This window comes from Callithrix jacchus, chromosome 11, assembly GCF_049354715.1.
Source record: "Callithrix jacchus isolate 240 chromosome 11, calJac240_pri, whole genome shotgun sequence".
Lineage (NCBI taxonomy): Eukaryota > Metazoa > Chordata > Mammalia > Primates > Cebidae > Callithrix > Callithrix jacchus.
The window spans coordinates 95,461,695-95,482,389 of record NC_133512.1 but is presented as its reverse complement, the minus strand read 5'-3'; the positions used below and the strand labels follow the sequence as shown (position 1 = coordinate 95,482,389).

Genomic DNA, 20,695 nt, shown 5'->3' with positions numbered 1-20,695 from the left:
GTAATCTCCACTCACTGGAACCTCAACCTCCCAGGTTCAAGCAGTTCTCCTGCCTCATCCTCCCTAATAGCTGGGACTATGGGTGCACGCCACTACATTGCACTAATTTTTGTATTTTTAGTAGAAACGTGGTTTCACCATGTTGGTCAGGCTGATCTCGAACTCCTGACCTTGGGTGATTCCCCCTGCCTCGGCCTCTCAAAAGTTCTGGTTACAGATGTGAGCCACTCTGCCTGGCTGGTAGTTTTTTTAATGGTTTCATTTTTTAAATTTAAATCTCTAATTCATTTGGAAATTATCCTGAGATAAGGTATGAAGAAAGAACCCAGTTGAATCAATTTTTGTGTGTGTGTGGCTATGGCTGTCCTGTTTATCAACAACATAATATGGAAAAAACCCAGTGATTGGAGATGCTGCCTTTTTCGTGTGCTACATTTGTCTATGCAATCGTGTTTATTTCTGGATTTTGTAGTGTGCTGTGTTAGTCTATTGGTCTGTTCATAATAGCAGCGCTACACAGTTTTAATTAGGCTATTTAGGATGATTTCATTTCTAATGATGCCGGCTTGCCCTACCCATCTAATTCTTTTTTAGGGCTATCCCATATATTCTTGCTGGTTGTTCCTCCAAGTGGTCTTTATAATCAGCTTCTCAAGTTCTGGGGGAGAAAGCCTGATGGCATTTTTATTGGCATTGTATTAAACTTAAAAGTTAATTTAATGACCATCATCTTCTTTATGATACTGAGTCTTCCCATCAAAGAACATGGTTCATCTCTCCATTCATTCAAGTCTATGTTGTGTCTTTTAGGAATATTGTGGTGTTTCTGTAGGTAGATTTCTTGTTAATTTTATTTATATCTATGTATTTGATTTTTTTTTGCTATCATAAATGGTGCCTTCTCTTTCATTTTATCTTCTGTTGTTCTTGAATATATGAAGACTGTTAAGGTTTTCATTCCTAGACTACATGCTGGTTTTTCATGGTAGTTATTCATTTTATAATCTGCTTTATAGAATGCTCACGTTATTTGTATGAATTTTTCTCTTGATCTATAGGGATTTTCAGTTATAAAAACTTGTCCTTGGGCCTGGTGCAGTGGCTTATGCTTGTAACCCCAGGCACTTTGGGAGGCCGAGGCAGGCAGATCACTTGAGGCCAGGAATTTGAGATCAGCTTGGCCAACATGGCAAAACCACATCTCTTCTAAAAATACAAAAATATTAGCAGGGCGTGGTGACACACACCTGTAATCCCATTTACTCGGGAGGCTGAGGCAGGAGAATCATTTGAACCTGGAGGCCGAGGTTGCAGTGAGCCGAGATCTAGCCTGGGCAATAGAGCCAGACTCCGTCTCAAAAACAAAAACAGAAACAAAAACAAAAATGTGTCATTGGCAAATAGAGATTGTTTTACCTCTTCCTTTCCATTTTTAGGGACTCTGCTTTATATTGACATAGTGCAGGGGCTAGTATCTCCAAAACAATGTTAATTTAAATCAGAGTGGGTTGGTGAGCATGTTTCTTTTATCCCTGATTTTAGTGGGATCGTTCTGGTGTGGGTTTCTTTTTTTTCCCCATTTATTATGGTCTAAGAGGGTTTGTGAATGTTCTTTGTTTGTTTTTGAGATGGAGTTTTGCTCTTGTCGCCCAGGCTGGAGTGCAGTGGTGTGATCTTGGCTGACTACAACCTCGCCTCCTGTGTTCAAGCGATTCTCCTGCCTCAGCCTCCCAAGTAGCTGCGGTTACAGGCGCTTGCCACCACACCCAGCTAATTTTTGTGTATTTAGTAGAAATGGGGTTTCACCATGTTGGCCAGGCTGGTCTCAAACTCCTGACCTCAGGTAATCCACCTGCTTTGGCCTCCCAAAGTGTTGGGATTACAGGCTTGAGCCACTGCGCCTGGTCTGTTTGTATTCTTAAAAAGAAGATAGAGTCTTTATTTATTTATTTTTTTTGAGGTGGAGTTTCACTCTTGTCACCCAGGCTGGAGTGCAGTGCTGCAATCTCACCTCACTGCAAACTCTGCCTCCTGGGTTCAAGTAATTCTCATGCCTTAGCCTCCCTAGTAGCTGGGATTACAGGTGCCCAATGCCATACCTGGCTAATTTTTGTGTTTTTAGTAGAGATGGAGTTTCACCATGTTGGCCAGGCTGGTCTTGAACTCCTTACCTCAAGTGATCCACCTGCCTTGGCCTTACAAAGTTCTGGGATTACAGGCATGAGCCATCACGCCTGGCTAGGAGATACAATCTTTGTAAGTTCAAAGTTTAATGAATCTATGTGAACTACCTTATTAATGATGTTATTTAGGGGTTCCATTTTTTTGGTCTACCTAGTCTGTCTTGGACTAAGAATGGTGTATTAAGGTCTCCTGTTAAGGTCTCCTTGCATTTTTCATGGGTTCTTTGGCTGCCATGTTGGTTATCCAACTGGAAATAACTTGTCTCTTCCCCAGAGCTGTTGATTTAGCATATCAAGTAGCTTTCTAATTGTTTTGTCAGCTGAGATCTGCTTTGTCAGATGTCAAGGTGTGTGATCCCTGCTTGCTTCTCATTGTGTTTATCTGATATATATATTTGTCCATCCTTTTATTATCCTTTCTGAATTGTTTGTACCCAAAATACTGTTTGATTTTGCTTTTTAGTCAATTTGAAAATGTTGGCTTTTATTGGATAACTTAAGCTCATTTATACTCATAGATAGGTGAGTTAAGCATATTTGCATATATTAATATAATTGATATATTGGCCTCAGTTTTGCCATATTGACATATATATTTAAACATAATATTTTGCCATGTAGTCAGTTTTATTTGATTTATGTCTTTTTTGGTGGACTTTAGGGCAGACTGTGTTTTTGTCTACTGGTTATCCTTACATATAGTCCTTTTATTTGTGGCTGTTTTCTGTTGGCTCCCAACTATGAGTAATCATGAAATTAGCTTGCATCTCTTCTTCCTGTCTTCCTTTCTCCCTTCCAGCATCTGATTTGGAAAAAAAAAAAGCCTTTTACTTCTAATAAATAAATGTTATTAGCAGTCAACAAGTTTATTATACTTTATGTGCGTTCTTTTCATGTTGTGTTGTACCTGTATTGACAGAGGACAGAGCCATAACTTACTGTACTTTTTCCCTTAGAACTGCCATAAAAGCTTCATTTAGGAAAAGTTCTCTGTAGCATTGATTTTACCATATGTCTTATATCCTTTTCACACTAAAAGATTCTTTAATAGTTTATTGGACATATGGTGCTATAAATACATATTCACGTGGCACTACTTCCTGGAACCTCCTTAAAATGAACAAAACTAACCAAAAATAGAGAAGAAAACAGCTAAAATTCATATCACGTTTTATGAAGTTTACAGTGAAGTGTGGATCCATTTGCAGGAGGATACTGAGATGTGGCATTCCTGCCCGTCTCTGGTTGGTTGGAGGTATCTAAGCATAAGTTTCTGAAGGTACCACTCACAGTCCTTACGGCAGAGCTAGGACCTGATGGATGAATAGATCATTGCCAAAGAAGCATATTCTTGCAGCAGCTCCTTTCCATCCTAAAATATAGCAAGGCATGCTGGGCTGAAAGAGGGATCATGTATTAACAGTGTCATTATGGTCTTTGACTTTGTGCCACTTAAGGAGAAAACCTGGGAGGATAACCAGCTTATATCTGATCAGGAATTGCTAATATCTAAGATAAGGCGTTTCCCCTTAAGCCCACCTGTCCTCCACAATGAACTTTGGAATTAGATGTATCTTCAGAACAAAGGATTTATTAGAATTAGAAAGTATACCCAAATTCAGGCTCTGATTGCTCACTGTTCAGCGAATTCTTCTTCTAAACAACTAAAGGACTACACGGGGATTTCAAGGCATTGTGTTCAGTATCACTGTAGGCAGGGGGAAGAGTTGCTTTGTTGTTGAGCAAGCAGGTCCGGGGAGATGTGCTCCCATTCAAAGCTGGGTGCGAAGCAGAAAGGACCCATCATGGGACTTATGCACAGAAAATAGGGAAAGAAACATAACAAGTAAAAATAGAAGAAAAAGGATACTTTGGAAAGAGTATTTCAGTAATTAGAATGGAGTTTTATTTTGTTTTTATTTTTTGAGACAGTCTTGCACTGTTGCCCAGGCTCAATCTCGGCTCACTGCAACCTCTGCTTCCCAGGCTCAAGCCATTCTCCTGCCTCAGCCTCCTGAGTAGGTAGGATTATAGGTGCCCACTACCATGCCCGGCTAATTTTTGTATTTTTAGTAGAGACAGGGTTTTACCATGTTGGCCAGGCTGGTCTTGAACTCCTGACCTCAGGTGATCCACCCATCTCAGCCTCCTAAAGTGCTGGGATTACAGGTTTGAGCCATTGGGCCCTGCTAGGATGGAATTTTAGATAAAACAAGTTTACTCTTAAATTTAGACAACATGGGCTCAATAAAACAAAAGAGCGAAGAAGTAATTTTAAGAGATTAAAGAAAGCTAAAAGGAGGACATGAAGGTTGGCTGACATCCATAAGGAAAGAAATAGAAAACAGATCATTTCAGGAATGAAAAGCATGTTGGAGGTTGCATGAGGTGTAGTACCAGTGCTTCTGAAATCTCTGACATGGAGGATCAACTTCCTGAAAGTACACAGACCACGGTAGGGAAGAGCAAAGAGGTAATGGTGATTGGAAGCTGTGGGAGAGAGTCCAGAAGGAATCTGCTGTAGTCAGAGCTAGTGTTCCTGAAGAAGAGAACAGAGTGTATGGAACGGATGTAACATTAATAAATAAAAGACAAAGTTTTCCTGGAATATAATGAAAGATAATGTAATATTAATATAAGGACTCACTGTGAACTGGAAGAAATTCACCGAGTCATTAAAATGGAAGCATATCTTGGTGAATTTATAAAACCTGAATGATAAAAGAATCCTACACAGATTTAAGCAGGAGAAAAGCAAACAGGCCACCTAAAATGGAAAAAATAAAATCACTTTAGTCTTGGGATGTTCAGCAATGTAACGTGCCAAAAGGAATGAAGCAATGCTTAAGAAGGTGGGCAGACTGGGCACAGTGGCTCAGGCCTGTAATCCCAGCACTTTGGGAGGCCAAGGCAGGAGGATTGCTTGAGCCTGGGGAGCATAGCAAGACCCTGTCTCTACCCCTTCCCCCGCCCCCAAAAAAAGCAGCCAGGTATGGTGATGCATGCCTGTAGTCTCGGTAACCTGGGAGGCTGAGGTGGGAGGATGGTGTAAATCTAGGAGTTTGAGGTTGCAGTGAGCTATGATTTTGCCACTGTACTCCAGCCTGGGTGACAAAGCAAGACTGACAAAAGAAAAATCAGAAGTAGGGGAGTTAGGGCAAGAGGGAGACAATATGATTAGATTGAAATGTTACTAAAATTCGGCATAATATGACATTTACAAATGTGCAAAAGCTCAGGAATTAATGGCATTTGTAAACCTCACTAAAAATCTATTTGCAGATATAACTCAACCAACTGAAAGATGAGTCAGTGAGGACTCCACAAATGGAGAGGTTGAAGTATAAAGATGCCAGCTTGAATAATTGAATAATCTTCCTTGAAGAAATAAGCCAGAAGGCCAAAAAAAAGAAAAAATTGAATACTGACTCAACCCTAAAAATGTCAACATAATGATAACACGCCATAGCAACATTTCCTGAAAGTCAACAGCATCCTGGGGGATTAGGTTAGGATTGAGCTGGGGTTGGGGAGTGGAAGCAGGAGATACCATTGTGTTAATTGTGTCTTTCAGAATATGTAGTTAAGGAATACTGTTTTATTTTTTGAAACTGGTAAATTGAGAAGGCTATTATACTAAAAACAGACTGTACACCTTTGAAATGTACAAATTGAGAGGAAGAAAAGCAATAAAATAGAATAGATGATGGAGTAAAAGGGAACAGGCAACAACAAGGAATAGTACAAAAGTTAAAACAAGAATAAGACTGTTGTGTTGCACATGCGACGACCTCATCTGGCATGGACTCAGCTAAATCTGCTTTCTTTACTAAACTAAAACTGTACATATAAGTCAGTCATTCAGAAGGTAAAGGGATAAGAAAAATTCAAAAAAGAAAGTGGCTCATGCCTATAATCCCACCACTTTGGGAGGCCGTGGCAGGTCGATCACTTGAGGTCAGGAGTTCAAGACTAGCCTGGCCAACATGGTGAAAGCCCATCTCTACTAAAAATGTACAAATTAGCTGGCGTGGTGGGGTACACCTGTAATCCAAGCTACTCAGGAGGCTGAGGCAGGAGAATCGCTTGAACCTACGAAGTGAAGGCTGCAGTGAGTGGAGATCATGACACTGTACTCCAGTCTGGGTGACAGAGTGAGACTCTGTCTCAAAACAAACAAAAGCAAACAGACACAAAACTGTAGTTCAAAAATATGCAAAACAAATGCACAGTAAAAGAAAGCATGAGTATTATTTGAATGCAAAGCAAAAAATTTTAAATGAAACAAGGATTTAATTGTTATCTTTTTGGTTTATTTAAAAATGTTTTATTTTTATCATTGTACTCTGGCCCTGCCAGTTAACTGTGACTGCAAAGACCCTTTGCTTTACACATTCCAGAAAATCAACTTCTAGAGAAGGCTGAAGCTAAGAAGGAGCAAGTGCCCAGCAGTGCGGGGCAGGAGAGGAGGTCTCACCATGGCCTGAGTATTTTGGGCCATCCACACTTGCTCCTAAGCCTTCCAATTCCGGTCCCAGTTCTCATTTTTGTTTGAGGAAAGGTCTCAGACAAGTTAAGGGATACATGGAAGGTGATAGTGAGTTTGAGAACTTGGCTGGCAATCTGTAGGTACAGTTTTATGTATTTTTTTTTTCTTTCGAGACAGAGTCTCACACTTGCCCAAGCTGTAGTGCAGTGGTGTGATCTCGACTCACTGCAGTCTTCGCCTCCTGGGTTCCAGCAATTCTCTGCCTCAGCCTCCCGAGTAGCTGGCATGTACAACCATGCCCAGCTAATTTTTTTGTATTTTTAGTAGAGGTGGAGTTTCACCATGTTGGCCAGGATGGTCTCAGTTTCCTGACCTCGTGATCTGCCTGCCTTGGCCTCCTGAAGTGCTGGGATTACAGGCGTAAGCCACTGTGCCTAGCCAGTTTTGTGTGTTTTTGAGAGTAGTGCTTAACCTCCATCATGCTAGCTTTTGGAAGGTAGTGTTTAAAAAAAAAAGCCAAGGGATTTTAATGTAAAGTTGATGGTCTTGAATGCTTACATATGTTTGGGAAAATTGGATTAGTGTAGTTCTCATTTGGGATGGAGATATATATATATATAAAACTGGAAGAGAAATGATATGAAATTTTAGTATATAGAGGGACTTTTTTTTCTTTTTTTTTTTTTTTAAAGACGGGGTTTCACCATGTTGGTCAGGCTGGTCTTGAACTCCCAACCTCAGGTGATCCGCCCGCCTTGGCCTCCAAAGTGCTTGGATTACAGGTGTGAGCCACCATGCCCGGCCTATAGAGGGACTTTTAAAGTAGAAACAAAATGAAGGAAATTATTCTGGAAAGTAGGTATATTTGATCAGCTAGGCTGTTTAAATACTTATATTTCAGAAAATATATAACAAGGTAAACAAGGTAAACAAACTGGGAAAAAATAGCAGTATATATGAGCAAGCACAAATTTCCTCAGTATATAAGTGTTCACACAAATTGATAAGAACAGTAAAACCCTAGTAGAAAAGTTGTCTAAGGACACTTAATGAGAGAAATAGAGATCGCTAGTATCTAGAATAAAAAATAATATTCAGTAGTAAGTAAATTATTGCACAATGAAATCCTACTTCTTTTGAGTTGCAAAATACTGTCCAAAAATGGCAACATTTAACACTGAGATAGGGATTATTACCCACATTTTAGAGATGAAGAAACCAAGGAATGAAAGGATTAATTTACTTGCCTCAAATCACATAGCTGGTACTGGGATTTGAACCTAGCATTGTGGCCATATTAAGCTGGCCTCACATTATAAATATATACTGTTTGCAAGCACTTTCAAGCTATATTGTACATCTGTTTATGGCAGTAACTATACATCTTCATTTTTGATGGTTGTATGGAATTTTATTGAGTGGATATGTAATTTATGTATATAATATCTAATAGATATATAATTTATTTAATATATCCTCTATTTTGAGTGTTTCCAGCTTCTAGTAGTTGTTTTGTTATTACAGTGCTTCACTGAACTTTTTTTTGTGTGTATATCTTTTCATACTTGTAAAAATACTTATGTGGAGTATATTCCTAGAAAGGCACCATTTGGCTAATAGGGTGTATGCATTACAATTTTTGTTAGATAATGTGACCCTTTATAATGGCTCTTGAACCCTCTACTACCACCTTCAGTATTGGCACCGATTTTGAATGGCTTTGCATTAAATTTGTAGGTAGATTTAGTGATACTCAGTATTCCTTTTAAAAATATTGACTCTTCCTTATCCTGAACCAACTGACCAGAAAATTAAACAAAAAAGAAAGACTCTTCCTGTATAAGATTAAGGTATATCTCTATTTGTCTGCTTGTATATGGAGAGTTTATTTGAAGGGTAATATTTTAGGGGTAGGAGTAATAGTTTATTCTTTGTGTGTGTGTGTGTGTGTGTGTGTGTGTGTGTGTGTGGCTGGCCACATAAAGTCCTACCTACCTCTCCAGCACCACTCATCTGGAGAAGCAGATATGGATGACAGCTACTGTTTTTTTCTCCCTTCCCAAACAGATATAGCTTGGCTATGTAGTTTATTCTTTTTCAAAAAATTAATTAATTAATTAATTTTAAATATTGTGAATACAAATGGGGTGTCACACCATGTTGGCCAGGCTGGTCTCGAACTCCTGACCTCAGGTGATCCACCCATCTCGGCCTCCCAAAGTGCTAGGATTACAGGCTTGAGCCACTGCGCCTGGCCTATAGTTTATTCTTAAGGGTAGTAGTCTGTTGTTGCCTTTCTGAATGGGATGTTTTCATTTATTCTATGTTCTTATTTCTTATTGTTAGGGAAGTTACTTTTTGTCTGTTCATTTAGTAACTGGTCATCTTTTTGAATTCCCTTATTGCTTTTAATTTTTTACTTAATTTCCTTAGTTATTCCAGGTATGCAGTTATCATCTATAAAGAAGTAGATTTGCCAGGTGTGGTGGCTCGCGCCTGTAATCCCAGCACTTGGAGAGGCCTAGGTGGATTGCCTGAGGCCAGAAGTTCGAGACCAGCTTGGCCAACATGGTGAAACTCCATCTGTGTTAAAAAAAATTAGCCAGGCGTGGTGGTACATGCCTGTAGGTCCCAGCTACTTGGGAGGCTGAGGCGGGAGAATTGCTCAAACCTGGGAGGTGGAGGTTGCAGTGAACTGAGATCACACTATTGCACTCTAGCCTGGGCAACAGAGTGAGACTCTGTTTCAAAAAAAGAAAAAAAAAGAATTAAATTTTAATCTCCTCCATCTTCCCAGAATCTTGTTCTTTACTTAGTTCTTTTTGATTTGTAGTATCTGGCTCTTCCTAAACAGTGTAAAATCAGAATAATGATAGTAGATCTCCTTAGCTTAATTCTGGCTTTAATAAGGATTCTTCTAGTGTTTCATTGTATTTTGGTTTGAGATTTTTTTCTCCCCGTCATCACTTCCTAAGGAATATTCCCTTTTTATCTTAAGTTTTTTACTTTCATAGATTGAGCCTAGATTTTACTTTCATAGTGAGCCTACTACTTTTTATTTTTTTTTATTTTGAGACTTGAGTTTCGCTCTGTCACCAGGCTGGAGTGCAGTGGTGCTATCTCAGCTCACTGCAACCTCCACCTCCTGGGTTCAAGCAATTCTTCTGCCTCAGCCTCCTGAGTAGCTGGGACTACAGGCGTGCACCACTATACTCAGCTAATTTTTGTATTTTTGGTAGAGACAGGGTTTCACCATTTTAGCTAGGATGGTCTCGATTTCCTGACATCGTGATGTGCCCGCTTCGGCCTCCCAAAGTGCTGTGATAACAAGTGTGAGCTACCACGCCTGGCCTTTTTACTACTACTTAATTGCATAGTTTGAATTGAAAAGCATTTCCTCTTTTTTCCCCCCCCCTTTTTTTAATAGAGTACCTGGACACATGGTGTTTACAGTGTTTTAAATAAGACAAAATTGGTACATTTGGTAGCTGGGATTGGTGGCTCATGCCTGTAATCCTAGCATTTTGGGAGGCTGAGGTGGGTGGATCCCTTAAGCCCAAGAGTTTGAGACCAGTCTGGGCAACATAGGAGTATTGCCCAGATCTCTACAAAACACTTAGCTGGGCGAGATGGCATGTACTTGTGGTCCCAGCTTCTTGGGAGGCTGAAGTGGGAGGATCACTTGAACCCAGGAGGTTGAGGCTGCAGTGAGCTGTGATCACACCATTGCACTCCAGCCTAGGCGATAGAGACTGGTTTCCAAAAAAAAAGGACATATGAGTTGTTTCTTTTGAACTTCTGACCAGTGTTAAACTTTAATGTTACAGATATATCTTACTAAATGTGTGGGTGGAAGGAGGTTTTGGTGGAATGTGACTGTGAAGTGGGGGAGCTTGCATTATATGGAAATGCCAAAGGGGACTTCATGTGGCGTAGTCAAGGGCAGTGTTCTAAGCTGGTTGACCACTAGAACCATGTGTGTGAGGGAGGGCTGTTAAGAACACAGATGCCCAGTCTTTTCTGGAGATTCCTGTTTAGTGAAATTTGCACAGACCCTGGGAATATGTTTCAGGAGTTTCCTAGGTGATCTGGTCAAGCCTCACAAGCCTCACGTGGCTTATTCTTTCTCAGTGCCTACCCAGATGATCTTAAACTTGCTTTCCAGGCAAAGTAAGCCATGCTACAACTGGAAAAACGGGAAAACTCAATCTGAAGTCCACTATCTAATAGGTAAACATTTTGAGGAACACTTAAAGGATCTGGGCCATGTCCACCCCCACCCCAGCCTCAGTCTGTGTGTTTCAGTGACTAGTACAGTGCCTGCTACATTGTTTCTAGTTAGTAAATTGGTTGAAATAGAGAATGGTTCTTTTTCTGGTAAACGGTGTCTTGAGCACTTTGCATATTTAAGAATTGTGTCTTACTTTTCCTTTTTTGGTCCTACTCTTCATGGCATTGAGCTGTAATGTTGTCATCTCTTATGGGGCAGGCCAGTCTAGCATTGAGTTCTCTTCCTAGGAAGAATTTGAGGATGTGCGCTTTTTAGATGGCATCTACTGAGTTATATTTGATAGATTGCCATTGAAGTTTGGGATGGATGAGCCTATGTTGGTGGAGATTTTATTAAAATTTTAAATTTGAATGTCTCTTAAATTTGTTAGATGTTTGCTACATTATGATTACTCAAAGTCACAAAACTTTTGAGTGTATTTGATACTATTAATATATAAGGAATAGCCCAGGAAAATGGAAAGATACTGCATTAGAATTAAGTGATCTGAATAATTTGTGCTTTTGCCAGTGTTTTTAAAAATAACTTCAGTTCTGCTAGGAGGGTAAGGGAAGATCTCATAGTAAGTTGTTAACACGTAAGAATATTAATATATCTTCATGTTGGTTTGCCTCAGTCATGAAAATCATTGTTGGCTTAATGTCATTGATACTTAATGCTTAGTGTGACTCTGACAGAGGCCTCCTTCCAAGGCTGTACTGTCTAAAAGAACGTTGTCGCTCCAGAATCTGAACATTCCAGCAGCTGTTGCTGAGTGGCATCTGTGTTTTGTTCAAGAGTTGTGGGCCTAGCAGTGCTCAAGTCTGTTTTTGTAGTCTGACCTTTTTCTGCTGTGGGTCATAGTTACGATTTTAGGGTACACAACCTTGGGGTGGAAATGAGACATAATTGTTGAAGACTCACCAGGTATATACTAGATTTACCATTTGTTTCATACACTTCATTCTCACCACTATACAAATTAAACTCTTCATGGTGTACAGTGGAAAGAGTGAATGCTATCACTTGGGACACAGAACACATTGCTTTTTTTTTTTTTTCCAGAATTTTTTGTTTTTTTTGAGACAGGGTCTTGCTCTGTCACTCAGGCTAGAGTGCGGTAGCACAGTCATAGTTGAGACCAGGAGGTTGAGGTAACCTTGAAATCCTGGGCTTAAGGGGTCCTCTTGCCTCAGTCTCTTAAGTAGCTGGGACTACAGGTATGCATCACCAGTCTAGCCACTTTAAAAGTTTTCTGTAGACATAGGGTCTTGCGTTGTAGCCCAAGCTGGTCTCAAACTTCCTGGCTCAGGCGGTCCTCCTGCCTCAGCCTCCCAAAGTGCTGGAATTAAAGGTGTGAACCACTGTGCTCGCACTAACTTTTCAAAATTTTAAATTAGGGAATATTTAAAAATGTAGAAAAATAATAGTAAAAATAATAATGAATACTTGTATAGATAATATTCTATTATTTTTATATATACTAACTCAATTATTATACTAACCCTTAAATAAAAGATAGGTTGTATTATCTCCATTTTACAGTAACTGACATACAGATCGGTAAAGTAACTTGCCCAAAGATACACATTTGTCAAATAGTGGGGCTGGGATTTGAACTCAGTATGGTGCCAAAGTGCATGGTCTTAACCAATACAGTATACTCAAAATATGAAGATGATATAACAGCCTGACTGAATGATACTTAGCACCTAATTTTAATAAATGTTAACATTTTACCATATTGGTTTCAGTGTTTATTGTTTTTTTCTAAAACCCATTACGCATAGGCCACTGCTCCTCTTTAAGTAGGAGATTGTAGTAGATGATGTCTGTGATTTTTTTCTGGTTCCATTAGATTCTGACTTCCAGCATCCCTTTTTCAAATATCAGTCCTTCCCCTAGCAGTTTGACAATGATTACCTTTGTTGCAACTGGTAAGAATACATTCAGCAGATATTTCTGGAGTATTTGCCATGTGCCAGGCACTGTGCCGGGGGTGTAGGTACAGCCATGAGAAAGGACCCTGTTCTGGGCAGCGTGTGGAACTCATAGTCTAACGGTGTGGGAAGGTGGATTTATTTAAGCATAAGGTGCATACTTTTTGTGGGAAGTAGCTGATGTAACTTGTTACAGACACAGATTTGATGATTTCAGATCTGCTTGTTGGATTCCATAGGCATCTTTAGCCTTGGGTTAGTAATTAACTTGTTTGTATTTATTTTCTGGAGTATAATTCCAGAATGATGTTCAGATGAGGGAGGATCTGGAATTCTAAAGGCCAGTCTCTATTGCCTCCATCCTGGGTTGGCTCTGAAATCGCCCTTGTAGGTCTGTGAACCCTGGAGTGGAGTTGTTGTGGGTCCACTTGGCTTTGTACTCTGTTTCCAGCTCTCTAGTTGTGGAACTGGAGCGGGCTTCACATGGGTGTTGCCTCCAGAAGCTCAGGACTCAGGCCTGAGGAGTCCCAGGACTTGGCATTGCCCTGGCTCCTGTGGCATGAAGATCTCGGATCTCGTGGAAGCTGAGCAGTAATGTGTGATTTAAGGGGAGCTGACTTGTTGTTTTATATTTTTTTTGTCTCCTTAGACCTTACCCATTCACTATGTGTTCAAACATAGTAAAATTAGCATATGGTAAAATAGATTGAAAACTTACAAAATTAATTTAGAATTTAGAAGTATTACCAGATAAAAAATTTAATGTCAAGCATCTTGAAATAATTTTTAAAATACAGGGAATTAATAAAGTTAATTTCAAAACTGCTAGTAGTTTTTTTTTTTTTGGAAACAGTCTCCCTCTGTCACCCAGGCTGGAGTGCAGTGGGATGATCTTGGCTCAAGGCAACCTCTGCCTCCCAGGTTCAAGTGATTCAAGCCTCAGCTTCAGCCTCCCGAGTAGCTGGGACTACAGGCACATGCCACCACACCCGGCTAATTTTTTGTATTTTTAGTAGAGACGGGGTTTCACCATATTAGCCAGGATGGTCTTGATCTCCTGACCTGGTGATCCGCCTGCCTTGGCCTCCCAGAGTGCTAGGATTACAGGCATGAGCCACTGTGCCTGGCCAATGCTGCTAGTATTTTTATTCACCATAAGTATTATTACAGAATGACGGGTTGGTTGTCCAGACGTTACTGTTTTACTGTTAATTAGAGTGGTCCTAATAAGAAGGGACGTGCTGATGAGTCTTCTCGATTTACTCACCGCTTCTCAACTTTATTTCCAGCAGATGGTTCTGAGTGGTGGGTTTTTTTTTTCCACCACCCCCCCTTTTATATTTAGGAGATTAGCAAATGCTTTTGGAACAGATAGTAGTATTTTGGCATTTGTTTTAGTTAAGACTTTTGGAATCTATCATGCCGTGTCTTGACAGAAAATGGGCTCCTTCTGAAATGAGATGATAAAGAGATGCTCTTGTCAGATGCTTCTCAGGAGATGGCAGTAGCTGTTTCTTAGACATATGCCATGACATTTTAAGAACATTACATAATCATTTTCTAACCACCCCTCCACCCCCAAAGTTCAGGAAGTTTGTATAAAAGTTCTAGGAAGTAAGTTACTTCTTAGAGAGCAAGTGCTGGAATTAGCCTGCACGTGGAGATTGGAGTCCTTTTTCTGCAGTTCATTAGGGTGGGCAGTTTAATCAACTTCTCAGTGCCTCCCTTTTCTCATCTGCAAAACAGGGATAATTTCTACTTTCTTCACAGAGTTTTTGTAAAGATAGAGTAAAAGCACTTTTAAAGTTATTAGGGATACACAAAATGTAATTTATATGTTAGTATATATGTGTTTCTTTTTTTTCTAGTAGAAACAAGCATACTATTTTAAGTTTTTGTAAAACTGCTTTCTTATTTGAAATTAGTGTTTGATTCTCAGTGATCACAAGTTTTATTTTTTTAATTTCAAGGAGTATTCTGAGGCTTGATATTTTAGGACTTGGAGAGCTTATAATAAAAGACATTAACTCAATATAGATGAGAGCATTATTATCTAAACATGTGTTGATGACTTTGTGCTTTTAGGTATACCAAGCTTGGCTACGCAGGCAACACTGAGCCCCAGTTCATTATTCCTTCATGTAAGTAAAGCTCTATCCTTGGGTTTATAAAGGTTTGTGTTTCTCAGAATTGTTCTAAGTGTTCTGATTCTGTTTTTCAAGGTGTATTAATGTACTTACCATCTTCGTTTAGAAGACTGTTCTGGTTACCCCACAATTTTCTATTCCTTTCATTCCATTCTGATAAAGCCCCTTGTCACTGTCATTGGAATCTCAGCTTGGGTGGTCAGCAGGGTCTGTTTATTCAATTATAAATGCCTGAACTGCCTAGAAAAAAAAGTATATCTGGTCTTTAAGATTAATTTGTACTCTTAAGTACATAAAGTCAGTTAGCTTAGCAACTTAATGGACTGAATATCTCTTGTATTACACTGTTCAGTCTATTGAAAGGTTTCTTTTTTTGGGGGGGTGGAAGCGATAGCCCTGATAACTGTTTTCATTGTGCTTAGAAGTATTCTGTGTTTGTTTCAGTTTTAATCAGTAGAGAATGATAAGTTTCATGGAAGTGTCCTTGCAGTTTGGCATGGGTGTTCTGCTCACTCTTTATTTCCTGTAGGAGTCTTCCCAAGATTAGTCAGCTGTTTAAAGGATAGGATTCTCTGGAACTGTCTACATTTCAGGTTATTATTTGGAAACAATTTGCTAAAGAGTAAGATGTATTAATCAAGAGTAAGTGAAACTCTGCTCCCTACATGTAGTTCTTATAAGTTGTGATTTTAGAAATTGTAAGTTATTAGGGGTCCGTGATGTAATAACAGGCTTTGTGAACACTGCAGGACATGGACAGGGAAAAGCAATTGGAGAGAAGATGCTTGATGAGTGTTTATTCAGGGGAGGGCTAAAGTGGTATTAGGTGAATGTGGGTATTCACATTACTAGGAGGTGGACTCCAGATTCTTTGAGAACATTAAAGTCACCTCATTCCAGTTCCTTGCTTGCTGAATAACTGGCCATCAATGTGATTTTCTAGATCTTAATGCTCTGCTGCCATGAATAGGTTATCCTTGATGACAGGTTCACGTGATTGGTCTGCTATGTTCTTATTTTGAATTCATAAATGAGATTCTTAGTGTGCTTGGGCCGCCATAGTAAAATACTAAAGACTGGAGAAATTAATGTTATCATAGTCCTGGAGGTTAGAAGTCCAAGATCAAGGTGTTGTCAGAGTTGGTTTCTGGTGAGATCACTTTCCTTGGCCTGCCGTGTGGGCCACCTTCTCTCTGTGCCCTCTGATCACTGTGTCAGTGCGGGGGGACCTCTCTGATGTCTCTTTCTCTTCCTGTAAGGCCACCAGTCTTATTGATGGGGATCCCTCATTTACTCTAATCGCCTCCCTAAAAGCTCCGTCTCCAAATGCAGTCACATTGAGGGTTAGGGCTTCAGCGTAGTGAATTCTGTGGGGACATGGTTCAGTCCATAACAATTGGCGTTCTGTAGGATGAATCAGTCTTTTGTGAATTTCATTAATGTGAATGCCCCAGAATGCAATCAGTCCATGCTGAGTTGATAAATTGAACTTCCTGACTTTTCAAAGCAGCAGATTAGATTTTAACCTTGTTAAGTGCAACAGCTATAAAAGGCTGACCTTGCACCTTTTGCTTTAATGTGTTGCCATTTAAAACTGTCGGTAGCATGCAGTTGGTTGCCCTATGTAACCTGTCACCATTAATAGAGAGGGGAAGCGAAGACAGTTATTAGCAGGATTTCATTCACTGTCAAAAAGGAGAGCTCTCAGACTGCTGCTGTCAGAACCTTAGCAGTTGCAGAAGCTAGGAGGATAATACAGTTGTCAAAGAGGTGGGAGTGAAAGAGCAGTTGTATTGTTGGGCTGAATTTGTTGCAGGAGATAGACTCCTTCTAACCCAGGAGTCAAGGTTAGAAGATGATGGGGCAGGAGTGAGCATACTGAGATGTGGAAGTGAGAGCCTGGGTTAGCGTGGACAGTTGGCCGGCTATGTGTCTTGGTGCTGGGAGTGGAACTGTTGAGTGCAAGTGTGTGGATGTGCGGTGAGTGCTAGGGCGAGACTTTCTTGCTCTGCTGGGCACAGAGGCTAGGCACTGTGGGGTGTAGAGAAACAGGGGTGCTGCGGGCAGGTGGGGAGAGCTCCAGAAGGTGGGGATGACCTGTGGAGAAGGGCTGGGTGGTGAAGGACTTGCAAGTGTCCTCTTAAGGAATTCTACTTTAATTTTGCATACCAGGGATTTTGAGACTCTTTTTGAGGCTTCTCTCTGGGGCCTGGCCCACTCTACTAGAGAAGTCCCAAGCAAGCCCTGTCCCTGCCTCCAGGGCAGCTCTGCATGTGTCTGGTTTGTTTGAGCTTCTGTGCAGAATTTGCTTGGTTGTTTGAAGAAAGTTTTCCCCTGCTTTTTTTTCTTAGGTTGTTGGAGGATATCTGTGGTCCGGCCACAGCCTTAGGAGGAGAATGAGGAGAAGCAGGGAGGGATTGAGAGAAAGGGTGCACATTTTAGACATTCAACGTTGGAGGAGTTCAGATGTGAAGAGATTTAACGCACAGGGAAGAGAGTTAGGCTGAAGATAGAAAGTATAACAGGCCGGGTGCGGTGGCTCAAGCCTGTAATCCCAGGACTTTGGGAGGCCGAGGTGGGTGGATCACGAGGTCAAGAGGTCGACACCATCCTGGTCAACATGGTGAAACCCCATCTCTACTAAAAAAATACAAAAAATTAGCTGGGCATGGTGGCGCGTGCCTGTAATCCCAGCTACTCAGGAGGCTGAGGCAGGAAAATTGCCTGAACACAGGAGGCGGAGGTTGCGGTGAACTGAGATTGCGCCATTGCACTCCAGCCTGGGTAAAAAGAGCGAAATTCCATCTCAAAAGAAAAAAAAAGAAAAGAAAGTATAACAAGTATAACCATGGGTAGGCGTGGTGGCTCACGCCTGTAATCCCAACACTTTAGGAAGCCAAGGAGGGCAGATCACCTGAGGTCAGGAGTTGGAGACCAGCCCTGGCCACAAGGGCAAAACCCCATGTCTACTAAAAATACAAAAATTAACTGGTCATGGTGGTGGGTGTTTAATTTCAGCTACTCAGGAGGCTGAGGCAGGAGAATCACTTGAACCTGGGAGGTAGAGATTGCAGTGAGCCGAAATTGCGCCACTGCACTCCAGGCTGGGCAACAGAATGAGGCTCTGTCTCTAAACACACACACACACACACACACACACACACACACACACACACACACACACACACACAGACACACACAGACACCCCACCCCCAATGGACTTAACACCAAGAATGAATACATCAGCATTATTGTATATTTCATCTTTGTATCAGAGTAAATGAATAAATGACACATTACAGGTTGAGTATCAGTCCCCTCTTTTTTCCTTCTTTCTTTCTTCTGGTGGATGTTTTCTGGTTGACTTTCTACCCATTTTTAGTTGTATATTACATGTACAAGGATAAATTAGTTTGTGAGTTCAGACATTTCCAAAATGGTATCATACTGTAACTAACTTTCTGCGTGGTCTTTAAAAAGAAAAGCCCTCAATATTATGTTTTTATTATTTATCAGTGCTGATACAGATCTGCATCAGAATTCTAATGTGAATATACAACAGTTTTTTTTTTTTTGAGATAGAGTCTCACTCTGTAACCCAAGCTGGAGTGCAGTGGCGTGATATCGGCTCAGTGCAACCTCCACCTCCCGGGTCCTGGTTCAAGCAGTTCTCCTACCTCAGCTTCCCAGGTAGCTGGGATTACAGGCACGAGCCACCATGCCTAGCTAAGTTTTGTATTTTTTAGTAGAGATGGGGTTTCACCATGTTGGCCAGTCTGGTCTTGAACTCATGACCTCGTGATCCACCCGCCTTGGCCTCCTAAAGTGCTGGGATTACAGGTGTGAGCCACTGTGCCCTGCCACAACAGTTTTTTTCCCTTTTGGGCGTTTTCCACATTTCTCTGTTAATAAAATGGTGCAGTAACAATCTCCTTATGCATATGTGCTAGTTTCCTGGAGGAAATCATGAGAGATGGAATTGTTTTGTCACAGGTTGTACACCTCTTCATCCTTCTTAGGCACTGCCACATTGCTCCTCTAGGAGGCTGATGTATATCCCATCAGCAGTGGGGGAGAATTTCTGCTTCCTACAGCCTTGACAATGGTCTTGTTTTACTTACATTACGGTCAGTCTAATGAATGTAAAACAATGGATCATTCAGAAACTTTCCATTTTTCTGATTAATGGTAAGGTTGAGCATCTTTCATTGCCTGTTCATATCTTTGCCCATTTTTCTATTGCATTTTTTTGTCTTTTTAATGTAATTATAGGAACTCTTTGTAGAGGTTAAATATGAATTTTTTTGTAGATACTTTTTTATTCTGTGACATTTTTAAAAATTATTTTTTATCATCCAGAAATTTAAAATTTTGATATAGTAACACTTCTCAGTCTTTTTCTCTTATAATTTGTTTCTGTTTAAAAAATGCATTTCTGGGCTGGGTATGGTGGCTCATGCCTGTAATCCCAGCACTTTGGGAGGCTGAGGGGGCGAATCATCAGGTCAAGAGATTGAGACCATCCTGGCCAACATAGTGAAATCCTGTCTCTACTAAAATACAAAAATTAGCTGGGCATGGTGGTGTGCACCTGTAGTCCCAGCTACTTGGAAGGCTGAGGTAGGATAAATGCTTGAACCCAGGAGGCGGAGGTTTTGGGGAGCCAGGATTGTGCCACTGCATTTTATCCTGGGCAACAGAGAGAGACTCTGTCTTAAAAAAAAATGCATTTCTACTCCAAAGTCATAAAGACTTTCTATTTTTTTCCCTCTAAGAAAATTTTAAGTTAATTTGCGAGTATGGTGTGAAAGAGATAGGTAATTTTGTTTTCCATGTGACAGGCTAGTTGTACCAGCACTATTTATTGAAGAGTATGTTCCCATTTGGCACACATCTTTGATAATATTGAGGTACCATTTATGCTTGGGAATATTTTCAGTGTCTTTATTTTGTTTCATTGATGTATTTTTCTGTCTATGTTCCATACTCAGTCTCAGTGTTAAACATTACTACTTTATTGTTTGTTTTTATCTAATGGGTTCGATTCCTGCTCCTTTTTTTTCTCAGAATAGGTTTGGCTATTGCTCTGTAGTGTACCTTTTAGAATCAGCTTAAGTTCCATGAAAGTTATAATGGGGTTTTGCTTATTTATAGATTAATTTGGGAACAATTTGACTTTTGTGGATAGGAGTTGAGTAATCCTATCCTTGAATATGCTATATGTGTCTAATTGTTTATTCATGTTTTTCCAAGTAATGTTCTAAAGTATTCTTTACAAAGCTCTTACAGGCTGGGCGTGGTGGCTCACATCTGTAATCCCAGCACTTTGGGAGGCCAAGGCAGGCGGATCACTTGAGGCCAGGAGTTCGAGACCAGCCCAGCCAGCATGGTGAAACCCTGTCTCTACTAAAAAATACAAAAATTAGCCAGGCATGGTGGCTCATGCCTGTAATCCCAGTTACTCGGAAGGCTGAGGCACGAGAATCGCTTGAGCCTGGGAGGCAGAGGTTGTGGTGAACTGAGATCATGCCACTGCATTCCAGCCTGACTGACAGAGCCAGACGGTGTCTCAAAAAAAAAAAGCTTTTACGCAGAAGGCTGGGCACAGTGGCTCAGAGTGCCTGTAATTGCAGCACTTTGGGAGGCTGAGGTGGGAGGATTGCTT

At 40.5% G+C, this 20,695-nt stretch overlaps 1 protein-coding gene across 4 annotated transcripts in view; it reads left to right on the top strand.

Moving 5' to 3' along the window:
* Nucleotides 1–20,695, top strand: part of ACTR3B (actin related protein 3B) — a 101,989-nt gene that overhangs the window by 7,230 nt on the left and 74,064 nt on the right. For 3 of the 4 annotated variants that reach the window (XM_078343382.1, XM_078343381.1, XM_002751813.7), the window contains exon 2: nt 14,968–15,023. The exons of the other annotated variant lie outside the window; for it this stretch is intronic. Coding sequence is in view for 2 of the 3 variants with exons in the window: in XM_078343381.1 (XP_078199507.1) it covers nt 14,968–15,023 (56 nt within the window). In the remaining variant the exon portion in view is untranslated. The remainder of the gene's footprint in view (nt 1–14,967; nt 15,024–20,695) is intronic. 4 annotated transcript variants of the gene reach the window in all.